A 13,253-nucleotide genomic window follows, 5' to 3' on the forward strand; every position below is an offset into this window, starting at 1 on the left:
TTCTTATATTTACCCTCTTTCCATCTCCACTGATGCCACATTCCAGTATGTCTTAGCTACATTCTTACAATGGCTTCTGAGTGTGTTTCTCTGCTTCCAATTTCTCTCTGATCACCTCTGGGTATCACTGCCAGATTAATTTTATTACAACACTGGTTTCATTGTGTCACTGTTTTGATTAAGAAACTGCATTTTTTATTGTGGTAAAATATACCTAATATTATCACTTTAACCATTCGTAAGTGTACAATTCAGTAACATTAAATATATTCACAATGTGGTGTAACCAACACCACTATCTCTACCCAAAACTTTTTTATCATCCCAACAAAAACTCTGTACCCATTAACCAATAGCTTCTTCTTCCTCTAACTTCTGGTAACCTCTAGTCTACATTCTGTGTCTATGAATTTGCCTATTTAAGAAACTACATTTTGCAAACCATATCTCCTCCCTAATTTTTCAGGACTCTCCATAAATTGACCACAATCTATTTAACCTTATTTCTTCATGTTTTTTAACACATATTCTCCAATGTAATAAGATCTATTTTCTTGACACTCCATTCTCTCAACTACTGTAATTATGTCTGTAGTCATTACCGCAGTTAGCATGTTTAACATTGAGTATTGGAGCGAGATTGAATCTTATAGGTCTGCTAGTCCAATCTCATTTTATAGGCTCTTAGAGAGCTTCATATCTTGCTTGAAGCCACACACTGTTGTTGGCAGAAATGGAATTTAGATACAGAATTCAAGTATTTTTAAAACAATTTAAACTACCATTTATGGGGCATTTACAATGTCTCAGACACAGTGTTGAGCTTTTGACATTGTATTCTCAAAAAAAAAAAAAAAAGTCCTAGGCAGCCTTTATCATCATCATTATTATAATTTTCCGTCCTACAGATGAGGAAAAATCCCAACTCAGAGAGGCAATCTTTTTACTCTCTTCATGAGTTTTCCTTCTCTTAATAATTAAATATAGTCGTGGATTTTCCCACGTGCATGAATCTTTTCTTCGCCACACTTAGCAGTAAGTCCCCTGAGAGCAGTGATTGAGCCTTTTCCAGCCTGGCAGCACCCTAGCATCATGTTGCATTCCAAGTAAATAAACAGAGATAAACCCAGTGATGTGCGTGGTATTTGGGCTGATTTGCTTCCATCTTGGCATATTTTAAACACAAAGGATCTGGGTAATGACAACGACAACACACATCCCTACAAGGAATGCAAACGTGTCTTGATATCACAGTGTCTGGCGCAGGGTTGCACTAATTAAACTACAGTTTGCCCGCTCTAGAGCCTTTCAATTTACAAAGCTGCACCTCAAAGCCGTGTGGAGGGTTCTGCCGGGAGACTCCTCAGCCGGGCCATTGACAGCTGCGAAGATAGGAGCAGGACCGGCGCCGCTCCAGTTGCATCTGACTCAGGTTTGGTTTGGTGGTTTGGTTGGGTTTGGTTGAGTTCGGTTCGGTTCTGTTCGGTTTGGTGTTGACATTTCGGCTAGGCTGCCCCGGGATGGGCGAGACCTGAGTTCTCTTTCAGTCGGGGTTGCCGAGGTGGAATCCAGGGTCAGCCCCGTCCCTCTTTCGGATAGTTGACACTTCGCCCCGCACAAAGATGGCGCCGAGTTCGGCCTGGGCCAATAGGGAGTGGCGTTGCTCCCGGTTGCCTAGGTAACAGCCAATGGGCAGCGGACATTCTGGCCAGTGCGGCTGCCGGGGATGGCGGCGTCAAGAGGGGCAGGCGCTGGTGGAGGTGGCGGAGAGGCAGGTGACAGGGGCGAGCCCGGGGGAGCGGAAGGCCGGCCGGCCGCTCGAACCCCGCGCCGGGCGTGACGGTCATCCCAAAAGGCGGAGCCCAGGTTGGCTGGCAGCGCGGGTGGGAGGGGGCCGGGAGAGTGTGGCGGTGAGGAAGGGACTGAGGAGCCCAGCCCGAGATGACAGGGGTGGGGAGCATGGCTCCATGCCCGACGTGCTGACCGGAGGGCGGCTGCCCCGGGGTCTCAAACACGGCCGCCCGTTCCCACCGCTGGGGCCCGAGGCCTGGGAGATCCCCGGGCACCGGGTTAGCGAGCGGGGTGGGCGGGGATGCCAGACCCGAGCGGGCGAGCAGCCCCGGGCTGGAGGGCAGGAGCAGCTGTGGAAAGTGAGGATGGGTGGTGGAGGGAAAGGGAGGTGGACGTGGAAATGTTGTCTTTTGCCACCGACGGCTTTGTTTGCCTGGGCCCGCCTCACACTGTGGTGGAGAGCCGTCCCGCACCGAACGGGTTGGAGACACGGATGCCTCAGTGAGTTTATGGTCGCATCCCTGCAGGCTAGCGTTCCAAACTGCTTAGTACCAGCAGGAGAAACTGGGCTATATTAGAACCGGACCGGTCATTTCCTCATTCATGAAACAGAGGAATATCCTGGCAGTCCCCGTCACCCCAGAGTCGTCTCTTTTTCTTCTTCTTTTTTTACCTTCTTTCTGGTATTAGGATTTTCTTTCCAGGTTCTTCAATGTAACCATCCCACAGTCTTCCTAAATAAGACCTTTACCTAGTAGCCATACATCTATTTACTTTTCGAGTGGAAGGGAGACTTATAGGAAAAGAGACTTGACTTACAATAAAAAGTTATTTTATGCTCACTTAAAACACTTTAAAAAGAACGTTTGCATTTTGTTCGAGGTTTCTTCTTTGTTGATCAAATCCTTCATTTTCTTCTGTTTAGGATTCTAAAGGCCTAAGAACTGCTGTCTTCATAACTGAAGAAACTTTGACAAAACTATCTTACTTTGGGGAGGGTAGTTTGGGAGAGAGACAATGTTAAAGATATTTGTAGGTAGTTTAAGATTGCTGCCTACAAATAATATTCCTTTTTTAAAAAATTGATTTGAGAGAGAGAGGGAGAGACATTAGTTTGTTGTTCCACTTATTTATGCATTCATTGATCGATTCTTGTATGTACCCTGACTGGGGATGGAACCCGCAGCCTTGGTGTATCGGACGATGCTCTAACCCACGGAGCTGCCCGGCCAGGGCTCCAAACAATATTCTTAAACTGAAAATCTATTCCTCTTTATGTTAGTTTTTTTATTTAAGAAGTTCTCTGAATTTGGACACAGGTTATTATGAATACATAAATATTTTTTAACAAGTTTGATTTCTAAAAAAAAAAAAAAAAGACAAAACGGAATGGAAACAAAGGTTTTTCCTGTCTTCAACTTCTATTTGGAATTGTCTGAGTCAGGAGAAAAGAAAGATAGCAGGGATATAAACTCTTGTGCAGACTAATAGTATATTAGTTTGCAGGGACAAAGAGTCATTTTCCTTTTAGATAATGTTTGGATTGATTCTTTGCAACCCATCCAGCCAAAGAACAAAGGATGAGTATCTGCTTAGAAGAAGCATGAATTATCTTGACTTTGTGACTAGATTCCATATGTATAGCTGAAGCCTAAATTTGTAGGCCATCTAGTCTCTTTGAATAACTGATACAAATACTGATTTGCATCCTTATTAAAGTACTAGAGGCCTGGTGCACGAATTCATGCACAGGTGGGGTCCCTTGGCCTGGCCAGCGATTGGGGCCGATCCAGAGGTTGGTGGGCCGGGGGGAGGGACCATGGGAGGTTGGCTGGACACAACCTCTGCACTGGCCAGCCATGAGCTAGCTTCTGGCTGAGTGGCACTCCCCACATGGAAGTGCACTGACCACCAGGGGGCAGCTCCTGCATTGAGTGTCTGCCCCCTGGTGGCCAGTGCGCATGATAGCAACCGGTCATTCTTGCTGTTCAGTCAATTCGCATATTAGCCTTTTATTATTATTATTATATAGAATGTCCCTATTTTCCCCCTTTGCCCCCTCTACTCAGCTCTTGCCCCCCACTTCTCTCTGGCCATCACCATACTGTTGTCTGTGTCCATGGGTTGTGCATATATTTTCTTTGGCTAATCCCTTCTTTAAATTCACTTCTTTAAATTTTTATTTTCAGATAAGTGATTATAACAGCACTATTACATATTTTCTATTACATCATTTAGAATTAAGATATTTTTTAATTGAACCCTTGTAAATTTTAGCACAATTTAATAAATTATGCTAGAAGCAATTAGGAGATTTTTCATGTTAATGCAGACACATTTCAATTAATATTTTATTAATTTTTAATTTTTTAATATTTTAATTTGAAATAATCTCATACATGTAAAAAAAAACTATAAAATACTACAGCATATTATATGTACCCTTCACCCAATTTCTTAGGTGTTAATAATTTAAACATAACCATTATACAACTAACAAAATTTGGAATATATTTTTCTTATAATCTCTTTAATGTTACTTAATCCATTTACTTTGTTTTTGTTCATCTTCACCCAAGGATATTTTTCCATTGAATTTTAGAGAGAGTGAAGGGAAAGGGAGAGACACATTGTTTGGTTGCTTCCTGCACATGCTCTGATAGGGACTGGGGATCAAGCCAGCAACTGAGGTACATGCCCTTGACTGGAATTGAACCTGGGACCCTTCAGTCCATGGGCTAATGCTCTATCCACTGAGCAAAACAGGCTGCAGCTTAATTCATTTACTTTTAATCTATATGTGTCTTTATATTTAAAGTGGGTTTTGTTTTTGATTCACCCTCATAATCTGTCTTTTAATTGGTGCATTTATGCCACTGACTTTCAGAGTGCTTACTGATAGAGTTACTGCCTTATCAGGCGGCTTCTGGGGCTTCTGGGGCCGGCCTGCGGCCCGGGATCGGATCCGATCACAGGCGGCAGGCAAGCGGCTTCTGGGGTTGCACACAGGGGCCTGGATGGCAGCTCATGTTGGCAGCTCCCGCTGTCCTGCCCTGCCTGCAGTATGCAAATTAACCGCCATCTTTGTTGGTGGTTAATTTGCATATCATGCTGATTAGCCAGTGTGACGTGTAGCGAAGGTATGGTCAATTGCCATGTTTGTCTATTGTTAGATAGGATAGTCTAGAGGCCTGGTGCATGAATTTGTGCACAGGTGGGGTCCATCCGACCTGCCCCAATGGGGGCCCATCAGGGTGGGCTGGTGGGGATGGGGGGGCGCTGATCGGGGCCCAGATCATGCTGGTTGGCTGCTGCAGTGCGCATCATAGCCACTGGTCATTCTGGTTGTTCCACTGTTCTGGTCACTGGGCTTTTATATATATAGATTGGGTTTTCAGTCTTCATTACCATTGACTATACTTTATTAAACTAGATTTGTCTCAATGACCATGTTAACTGGTGAAATATTTTTCTGGGTCAGTGGCTATGCAGCTGAGTATTACTTAGCATGTCTAATTACAGGAATGCTAAATGAACATTCTGACACTGACCAAGGTAGTGACAATATCAATTATTTGGACATAGGTAGAAATTTCTAGTCAAATGTGTTTAACCATGGCCTTAGTCCCATGGAGTCAATATGTGTTCTCTCTAATTAGCACTTCTGATTGTGTTTTTGGCTATGGACTTTATTTTGAAAAGTAACTATTGAAGGGAGTTTGCTCTATGTTCCTAGATAAAAAAGGAATGGAAATTTGTAGTATAGTATGCACTTTTGAAAACAGTGGGAGAGGATGGTGGCAGGGTTAAGTTGAGAGATGATGTCCCCTTTCTTTCAGAGACCTTTTACTGGTCCCTCTGAGACAAGCTGGGATGCCACTGTCTGGGAGTTTCATGGGCCTCAAGAGAAAGTAAACAAGAGGCTGCTCCCCCTGAGTCCCTCTGTAGTCAGTCTGATTCCTCAGATTGCACTGCAATAACTCCTTCCAAAGTTTTGAGTGAAGACAAGTTAACTGCTGCCTAACATTTAAAGGAAATCCCCGTATCTTCTGTATAAATAATCATTTTGTGTTTATATTTTGGAATGGTTGCTTAGTCGTAAGATTTAGTAGAAGAGATATCCTTTCTAATTCTGACTTGTTTAGAAGGAACGAGATAGTTCAGATTTGTACCATATGCTGACTTTTAGGAATGGAAATTTGACAGATATATCATAGGCAAGAACAACCACTACCATCACTCTGACTTAATTTGTCCTGGGAAGCAGCTGAAGATAGCCTCTAGCTAACTCAATGCCCGGCAGTTTTGATGGAAAACGTTTCTCTTCCTCTCATTAATGTTGTAGTTGCAATGGAGTCATGTTGACCTCCACCCCAGGCTCACTCTGATGCTGGGCTGACATAAGAGAATTGTGCACCTGAAATTGGATGCTGACCTTGTGGAACATTGATGGGACAGAGAAGGCATCACCTCTTTGAGAAAATAGCCCCACAGGTTTTGAGGGGCTTTAAGAAGAAAATGATCCTTTTCTCAGGCTGCCTTCTATTATGTGAAAGACCCTGGGCATGGAGTTTCTGAGTAACTAAAAAGTGAGAAAGCCCCTGATTGATGGACCTATGAGATTGACTCCCAAACATTTCTAGAAGTGCCTCCACAAAGCTGGCCTTCATTATGGGGGTAGAAGTGAATGTTCCTCCATGTTTGGGTGAGACCACAGCAGGTCTCAGAACTCATCTATCCTCATAGCTGGGATGAAACGGGCTCTGAGGCAGAGCCAGGCCTGGAAGATGTGACTGGGCCCTGCTCTGTTCAGGCCAAGCTGACTTCACATCAGACCATTTCTGGGCATGTGGCATCTGTATCAGAAATTATTATGACATAGGCCAAAATTAAAATATCTTATGGGTGTTGATAAAGAACAGATGGGTGGCAACTGTCGTTTGCATTTTCCTCTACTTAGTATTTACCTCATTAGTCAAAATTGCTGACTCCCCCCCCCCCCCAAAATGCTATTTAAATTATGTTGGTAGCATTTTTATACTGAGACTTTAGGGAAATTTCCATTGTAGTAAGTGTGTGAGCATAGGTGTCTCTTTGAAGGAGGAGAAGAAGAACATTTAAAGCACACGGGTAGCCAGTGTTCTAGGTACTTTCATAAATGTTATTTCATTTAATCTGCATGCTAACTCTGTGAAGTAGGTAATTATCTCCACTTCATAGAGGAGGAGACTGAGGTTTAGAGACTGATGTGGAGTATAAATAACTCAGCATTGTCCACCACCACCCTTTGGAGAAAACAATGTATGCCTTGTTTTAGTTGAACATTTGAAGCACCATTTTTAAAAAATAAAATATGCCAGATTTTCTTGTACTATGGAACCTACTCTTTGTAACCCCTTGGTTTTCCATAATGGAGACATCATTACAACCCTTAACATTGTTGTGATTTGGGCTTCTCTGGGACCTGAGGGAAGCTAGCAGTTGGCACCAGGCCCCCAGGGATTTTTTTTAAAAAAATTGTCCTCCAGGTCTGACCTTAGTGCTGGGAACAAGAGGTGCACTTGTCCTGTTGGAATCAGTCAGGTGCCTAAGGGTCAGACTCCAGATTAATTATTAATAACAGGGGACCTTTCAATGGTGATTTATACAGCGGAGAGCTCTTCACACACAGTATTTCCATTTATTGGAGTAATAATCCACAAACTTTCAGGTGTGTAAGAACCTAATGATATGCTTGTTAACACTGCAGATTCCCAGGCTCTCACTGTACAGAATCTGATTCAGTAGATCTGGGTGTGGGCCTAGGACTATGCATAGTTATAGTCACTTGAGAAAACATTGTATTATTTCACTCTGGAGAAGGGGTGAGTAAAAAAAGACCTGGGGGTTTAAAAAGGAAATAGGGATTTCATTTTTTAAAATATGTCAAATGATTTTATTTTTTCTCTATTTATATTTAGTGATAGTTTGGGTATCTTAAATCCCTTTTATAGTATATCCTTGAATAAAAACATTATTTTACCAAGATGTGTGAAGCCATAACGAGCCAGTCTTCAAATGTTATTGGGTGATGGTAGTGGTGGTTTTTTCTATGATAGATCTGTCATAGTTACTTCTGCTCCCAGTGCCCTGCTTTCCCCCTCGCTCAGGCCTTACGATCTCATATCTGGGTGTATCAGGTAGCTTTTGCTGAGTAATGCATCACCCCAAAACAAGTGGCTTAAAACAACCATGCCTTTAGTCTGTGACTGTGGGCTAATAATCTGGGGCTGCGCTCTCTTCTGGTCTTGCCTGAGCTCACCAAGGCGTCTGTGGGCAGCTGAGACAGCTGCTCCAGGTGGCCTCTCGTCAGCCAGCAGACTAGCCTGGACTTTTTCATCTGGGGACAAAACAGTTCCAAGTGCGGCAAGAGGGCAAGAGGTTAAGAGTGCTCTTCAACCTCTGCTACATCACCTTTGCTGACGTTCCATTAGTTACATAACCCACCCATATCCAGTGGGTGGAGGGATAAACAAACTGTCTCTTAATGGGAGGATCTGAGCGAAGTGGGATACTTTGTGCTCATTTTCACAATCTACTGAATTATCACATCTCCTGCCTTGCCAGCTTCTCGGGCTGTAGGTTGTGGCTGCCCGAGTCCATTCTGCTTCCTGATCCAATTTCATTTTCCTTAAACTTTGCTTTTATCATGTTACATCCCTGTCCGACCCTCCCACCCACTGAAGCTGTCTCTTTACCCACCTCATCAGCTATAAACTCTTCTGCCTAAGTGACAAAGGTCTCCTTCCTCTCGCCTGACCCTAAAGGCAGAGCGCATAGTGCCTAGGAAAGAACTGGCAGTCAGGGAAGGCCTGCGCACTAGCTCCAGCTTGGTCACCGACTTGCTTTTAACTCCCTGGGCTTCTGTTTCTCCAACGATAAAGTGAGGGAGTTTGGATTACATCTTAGAGGTTCTTTTCAAATTTAAGGTTTAGGCTGACAAATTTATTCCCTATTACTCCCTAAACATGCCTTCAACTCTAGGAGACCCAGCTTCTTATTTTCCTCCTGAACATCTCGTGTTCACGTTACTCTCTATGCTTTCACTCCCCATGTCCTCTCAGTCTGGAATTGCCCTTTGCCCCCTTCACTGCTTGTTTTAAATTCTGCCCACCTCTTGTCTCTGTTCATCTCTGCCATCCAATTTGGCAGTTAATTGTATTCTTTCTCATATTATTCAATGTTTTCATTGTTAGTCTAATCAACTAGATTTTAAACTTATATTGAGGAAAGAGACTGTATTTTACACATTAACTAAGTGTGTAGCAGGTATCAATAAAGTATTTGTAGATTAATCCTAAATTTTTATCTCAGGTCATAGGAAGTTGGAACTGGCTGAAAACTTTCAAGACAAGTAGGAGGATCAAGAGTGCTGGGGCGGAGGTGGTGATGGCGATGGTTGGAGAGTGGGTCGTTTTGTTAAGCGTACTCGAGGTAGTGTACACTGACTGAGCTGGTAGCCTTTAGAATGTATCTACAGAGTTGCTTTGCAGGCCTTTCCTCCAGCCATCCTGTGACCTGGTTCTCCTCTGCTTGTGTCCTGCAGTTCTCATCCTTCTGTAAGCTGTCACCATGACCCTGACAAAAGGTTCCTTCACCTACTCCAGTGGGGAGGAGTATCGTGGCGAGTGGAAGGAGGGTGAGAGGACGCCTGGGGTACCCAGTGATGAACATTTGGCTGAAGGATAATACTTCAGGATAAATAAGCCAACTTTATTCATCTTCAGGTCTTACTCCAAGATTTAACATGATAGTGCTTTTCCTTTATTCAATTTTAGGATTATAAATAAAGAAATTTAAAAAATACAATTGTTAATTCAACCTCTAGAAGTAAGTTAAATCTTTCTGCTTCTAAATTGTGTTTTAACCCTTTTATCTTTTAGTGATATTATTTGGGAATTGTTTTCCTAAGTGCTAATGTACTTAGCAGAGTAAATGAATTGTTTTGAGTGCCCATAAATCAAAACATACAGAAGTTATTGCAATGACTTGATGCCAATGAACCTTAAGAATTTAAGGAAATTGCCCTAACTGGTTTGGCTCAGTGGATAGAGCGTCGGCCTGCGGACTGAAAGGTCCCAGGTTCGATTCCGGTCAAGGGCATGTACCTTGGTTGCGGGCACATTCCCGGTGGGGGGTGTGCAGGAGGCAGCTGATGGATGTTTCTCTCTCATCGATGTTTCTGGCTCTCTATCCTTCTCCCTCCTCTCTGTGGAAAATCAATGAAATATATTTAAAAAAAAAAAAAGAATTTAAGGAAATTAGGGCAGGCACTCAAGAGCAAGTGACATTCATTGCCTTGAATATCCTGTGACAGTTTGTTACATTTGCAAGTATCTATTCTTAGGAATGGTAAAATTCTTGGGAGCCTGAGACTATACAGGAATTAGTTTAATGATGTTCATTTGGAAACAATGTGGCCACTTAAAGGCCCCCCAGGTCCAGTCCTAGCAAAGCCTAGCCAGCCAAGAGCTGCCCCGAGGAGGCAGTTGTGTCAGTGAAGAACATTTCACACTGTTCCCAGACACGTGCCTCATTCTTTTCATGGTAGAGCCTGCAGCTGATGAATGCTTGAGCCTTGAGAGGAGAAATTGTGCAGGTGGGATGTGACCTTGACTCTGAACATCGCCAGCCTTTCTCCTGCCTCCTAAACACCTGCTGTCCTCTTTCATATGACCTTGAGAGGAGAGGCTTCCTGAGGCTCTGCTGGAGTCTGTCCCTCAAAAGAGCTGCCTCCTGCTCTGTTTTCTGGCCAGGGCAGTGGGTGAGCGCAGCCTTACTGATGTAGCAGAGCTCAAGCCAGTGTGGCCAGTCAGGCTGACAGGTTTGCACAGTAGCCTCTCAGTGCTAAGTGCTATACTTTTATTTTTCTCCGAGTGGCAATGTAGTTAAGTGTTGAGGGCTGTCGGGTCAGGTTGCCTGCTGTGTTTGCATTCTCGCTCTATGACTTAATTGCTCTAGGATCTTGAGCAAATTATTTAGCTTCTTTTTGCCTTGGTTTCCACATCTGTTAAAGGAAAGTAATAGTAGTACTATACCTACCTCATAAGGCTCTCGTGCGGATTAAATAAGGTGATATATACAAAGTGCTTAGGAGAGTGCCAGCACACCATAAGGCACTATGCGCTATTTTTAAGTCCTCTTTTATCTTTCATGCTTAGAGAGACCTGCTCCAAATCTGATGGCTGTGACTTAAGATGGGAAGGTCGCAGGAGCCAGGTTGTGACTCTGGGTATTTGTCCTCTTCCCTGATCATGTCACTGCTTCTCTTCTTTCCCTTGTGGGTTGGGTGTGGAAGGTAAGGGATGTTAGACAGTGAGAGGGGACCCAGAAGCTGCCCCATCCCAACCTGACACTGTCTTTCTCTTTGCTCAGGCCGCAGACATGGTTTTGGTCAACTGATGTTTGCAGATGGTGGCACCTACCTGGGTCATTTTGAGAATGGGCTCTTCTGTGGCTTTGGGGTACTGACCTTCTCAGATGGCTCAAGGTGGGTACTGGTTCATTCTTTTCTCAGCCTTAAACTAGGGAGAATCTGATCTAAAAATGATAGTAATGAATATCTGGTCAATCAAGAGCTTGTTCTAGGCCCTCTGAAAATAGGCAAGGAGTAGCATTCGTTTTTTATAGATCTAAAGTTTGAAATGGCAAGAGGTGAGTGACCTCCCTCCCCCCACTGCTCTGTTATTTCCTTGAGATTAGGGCCTCCCATACATACTCTCTGACCCTTCTCTGCTGAATGAGACCGGGGTGGGTAGAGCTCTGAGGTAAGTGGAGTCAGCTTTGCTCCTTGGCATTAATAAATAACACATATTGGTAGCTGCTTGTAAGAGTTAACCTGGACAGCTCACTACCCCACTAAAGGCTGACATCTTGTGTTTCTGCAGGTATGAGGGGGAGTTTGCCCAGGGCAAGTTTAATGGCGTCGGAGTCTTCATTCGACACGACAACATGACCTTTGAGGGGGAATTTAAAAATGGCAGAGTAGATGGCTTTGGTAAGTGGCAGCCCAGCAGGATGGGAGACTTAGGGGAGCACAATATGGGTGGACGTATACCTTGTTCGCTTTAATCCATAGTGACAGTGCCCTAATGCCTGCCTGCTCGTCGAACTTACTGCCAGAGTCCTCCTGAGAAGGCTGTGAGGTTTTCTTTTCCTCAGCCTCTACCTGTCAAGCTGTTCTCTGAATCATTAATGCCATTGTCACTCCCATATTTCCTTTCTCCCTCAAAGGCCTGCTGACTTTCCCCGACGGGTCCCACGGCATACCCCGCAACGAAGGTCTGTTCGAGAACAACAAGCTGCTGCGCCGTGAGAAGTGTTCCGCGGTCGTACAGCGAGCCCAGAGCGCCTCCAAGTCAGCCAGGAATCTCACCGCTTGATGGGCGCTCTGTGCACCAGCTGACAAGTATTGGGTAAAGCAGATGCCCTGCTATTCAGTCGAGGTGAACAAATGAACCAGATGTGAGAGGAGATGGCATGACCGTGTGCTGTGCCACATCACCTGCCAGTCAGGGGTGCGACCACAGAGAAGTTCTGAGGACTATGGCCCAGGCTCTGCAGAGTGGTTACCAGTTCTGTCTTCTCCTTGTCTCGCCGTTGGTACTCTCCGTCCCTAACACCCTGGGTTACCCAGTGCAGACCTGCCGCTGCCTTGTTCTTCCTTTTCTGCTAAGTGATGCAGAATCTCTTCATTCTGCTTGTATTGCGGGGGGAGGGGGTGATCCAAATATATCCCCCTGTGAAGGATTAGGTAACAGTGCTATTTCCCTTTCCCTGACTTTACAAGCTGTCTTGCTTACCTGAATTCTAGCAGATACTCCCTATTTGTGCCTCTTTCCTTCATTAGACATGGGACAGGATTCCTTTATGGGATAGTCAAGAAAGAGACTGATGCAAACAGTTATTTTATAACTTGTATTTATTACATACTTCAGGGCAAAGGGCAGACCTCTCTGGGCCATATCAGGTCCTACCATGGAATGAACTGAATCCTTAGAGCTGACATAGCTCCTTCCCAGTGGACCAATAGTTTAGGTAGAATTGGAGAACCCTGGTGAACTAACCGAGCATTTGGCTCCTTGCATTTGGTTCACTGTAACTCTTCCACCACAAGCCTTGGCCATCAGGCCTGGGGATCAGATCTTGATTGATAGGGTCCCTACACAGTTCTTCACAGAGGCCTCCAGTTACCCTGTGACCCGAACACACCCCACCCCACCCCACTCTACACCTTTATCCTCACACTGAATGTCTCCTCAATAGCAGATTACGGTGGAAATTATAGCCGTGTGCCTCTATTTATTCTTTGAATGGTACTGTAGAAACAGGTGTTTATGAGGAATAAAACTACCAGAACTGCCTATACTTAGTTTTCTTGACTTTCCTGTTATGTGTCCTCATGAATATTAACCCATTTATTG

General features: G+C 44.3%; 1 protein-coding gene across 3 annotated transcripts; it reads left to right on the forward strand.

The window, feature by feature from the left end:
• The first annotated feature begins 1,728 nt into the window (after positions 1-1,728).
• Positions 1,729-13,193, forward strand: MORN4 (MORN repeat containing 4). 3 transcript variants are annotated; one of them, XM_070432573.1, is made up of 6 exons: positions 1,729-1,866; positions 9,145-9,264; positions 9,377-9,469; positions 11,206-11,320; positions 11,718-11,827; positions 12,064-13,193. In XM_070432573.1, exons 3-6 carry the CDS (start codon positions 9,403-9,405, stop codon positions 12,210-12,212), a joined length of 441 nt encoding a protein of 146 aa, XP_070288674.1. In that variant the 5' UTR covers positions 1,729-1,866; positions 9,145-9,264; positions 9,377-9,402; the 3' UTR covers positions 12,213-13,193. The 3 variants fall into 3 exon arrangements, with proteins under 3 accessions (XP_070288674.1, XP_070288673.1, XP_070288675.1); XM_070432572.1 differs by lacking the exon at positions 9,145-9,264; XM_070432574.1 differs by lacking the exons at positions 1,729-1,866; positions 9,145-9,264 and adding an exon at positions 10,992-11,049 and having other exon boundaries at positions 9,390-9,469.
• The last annotated feature ends 60 nt before the right edge of the window (positions 13,194-13,253 follow it).

This window comes from Myotis yumanensis, unplaced genomic scaffold, assembly GCF_028538775.1.
Source record: "Myotis yumanensis isolate MYYU_CA2020_CCGP unplaced genomic scaffold, mMyoYum1.0.hap1 SCAF_13, whole genome shotgun sequence".
Taxonomy (NCBI): Eukaryota; Metazoa; Chordata; class Mammalia; order Chiroptera; family Vespertilionidae; genus Myotis; species Myotis yumanensis.

Coding starts and splice junctions, on each gene's coding strand:
- MORN4 (XM_070432573.1), top strand. CDS start 9,403: ATGACCCTGACAAAAGGTTCCTTCACCTACTCCAGTGGGGAGGAGTAT. Junction 9,470..11,205: donor TCGTGGCGAGTGGAAGGAGG/GTGAGAGGACGC, acceptor CTCTTTGCTCAG/GCCGCAGACATGGTTTTGGT. Junction 11,828..12,063: donor TGGCAGAGTAGATGGCTTTG/GTAAGTGGCAGC, acceptor TCTCCCTCAAAG/GCCTGCTGACTTTCCCCGAC.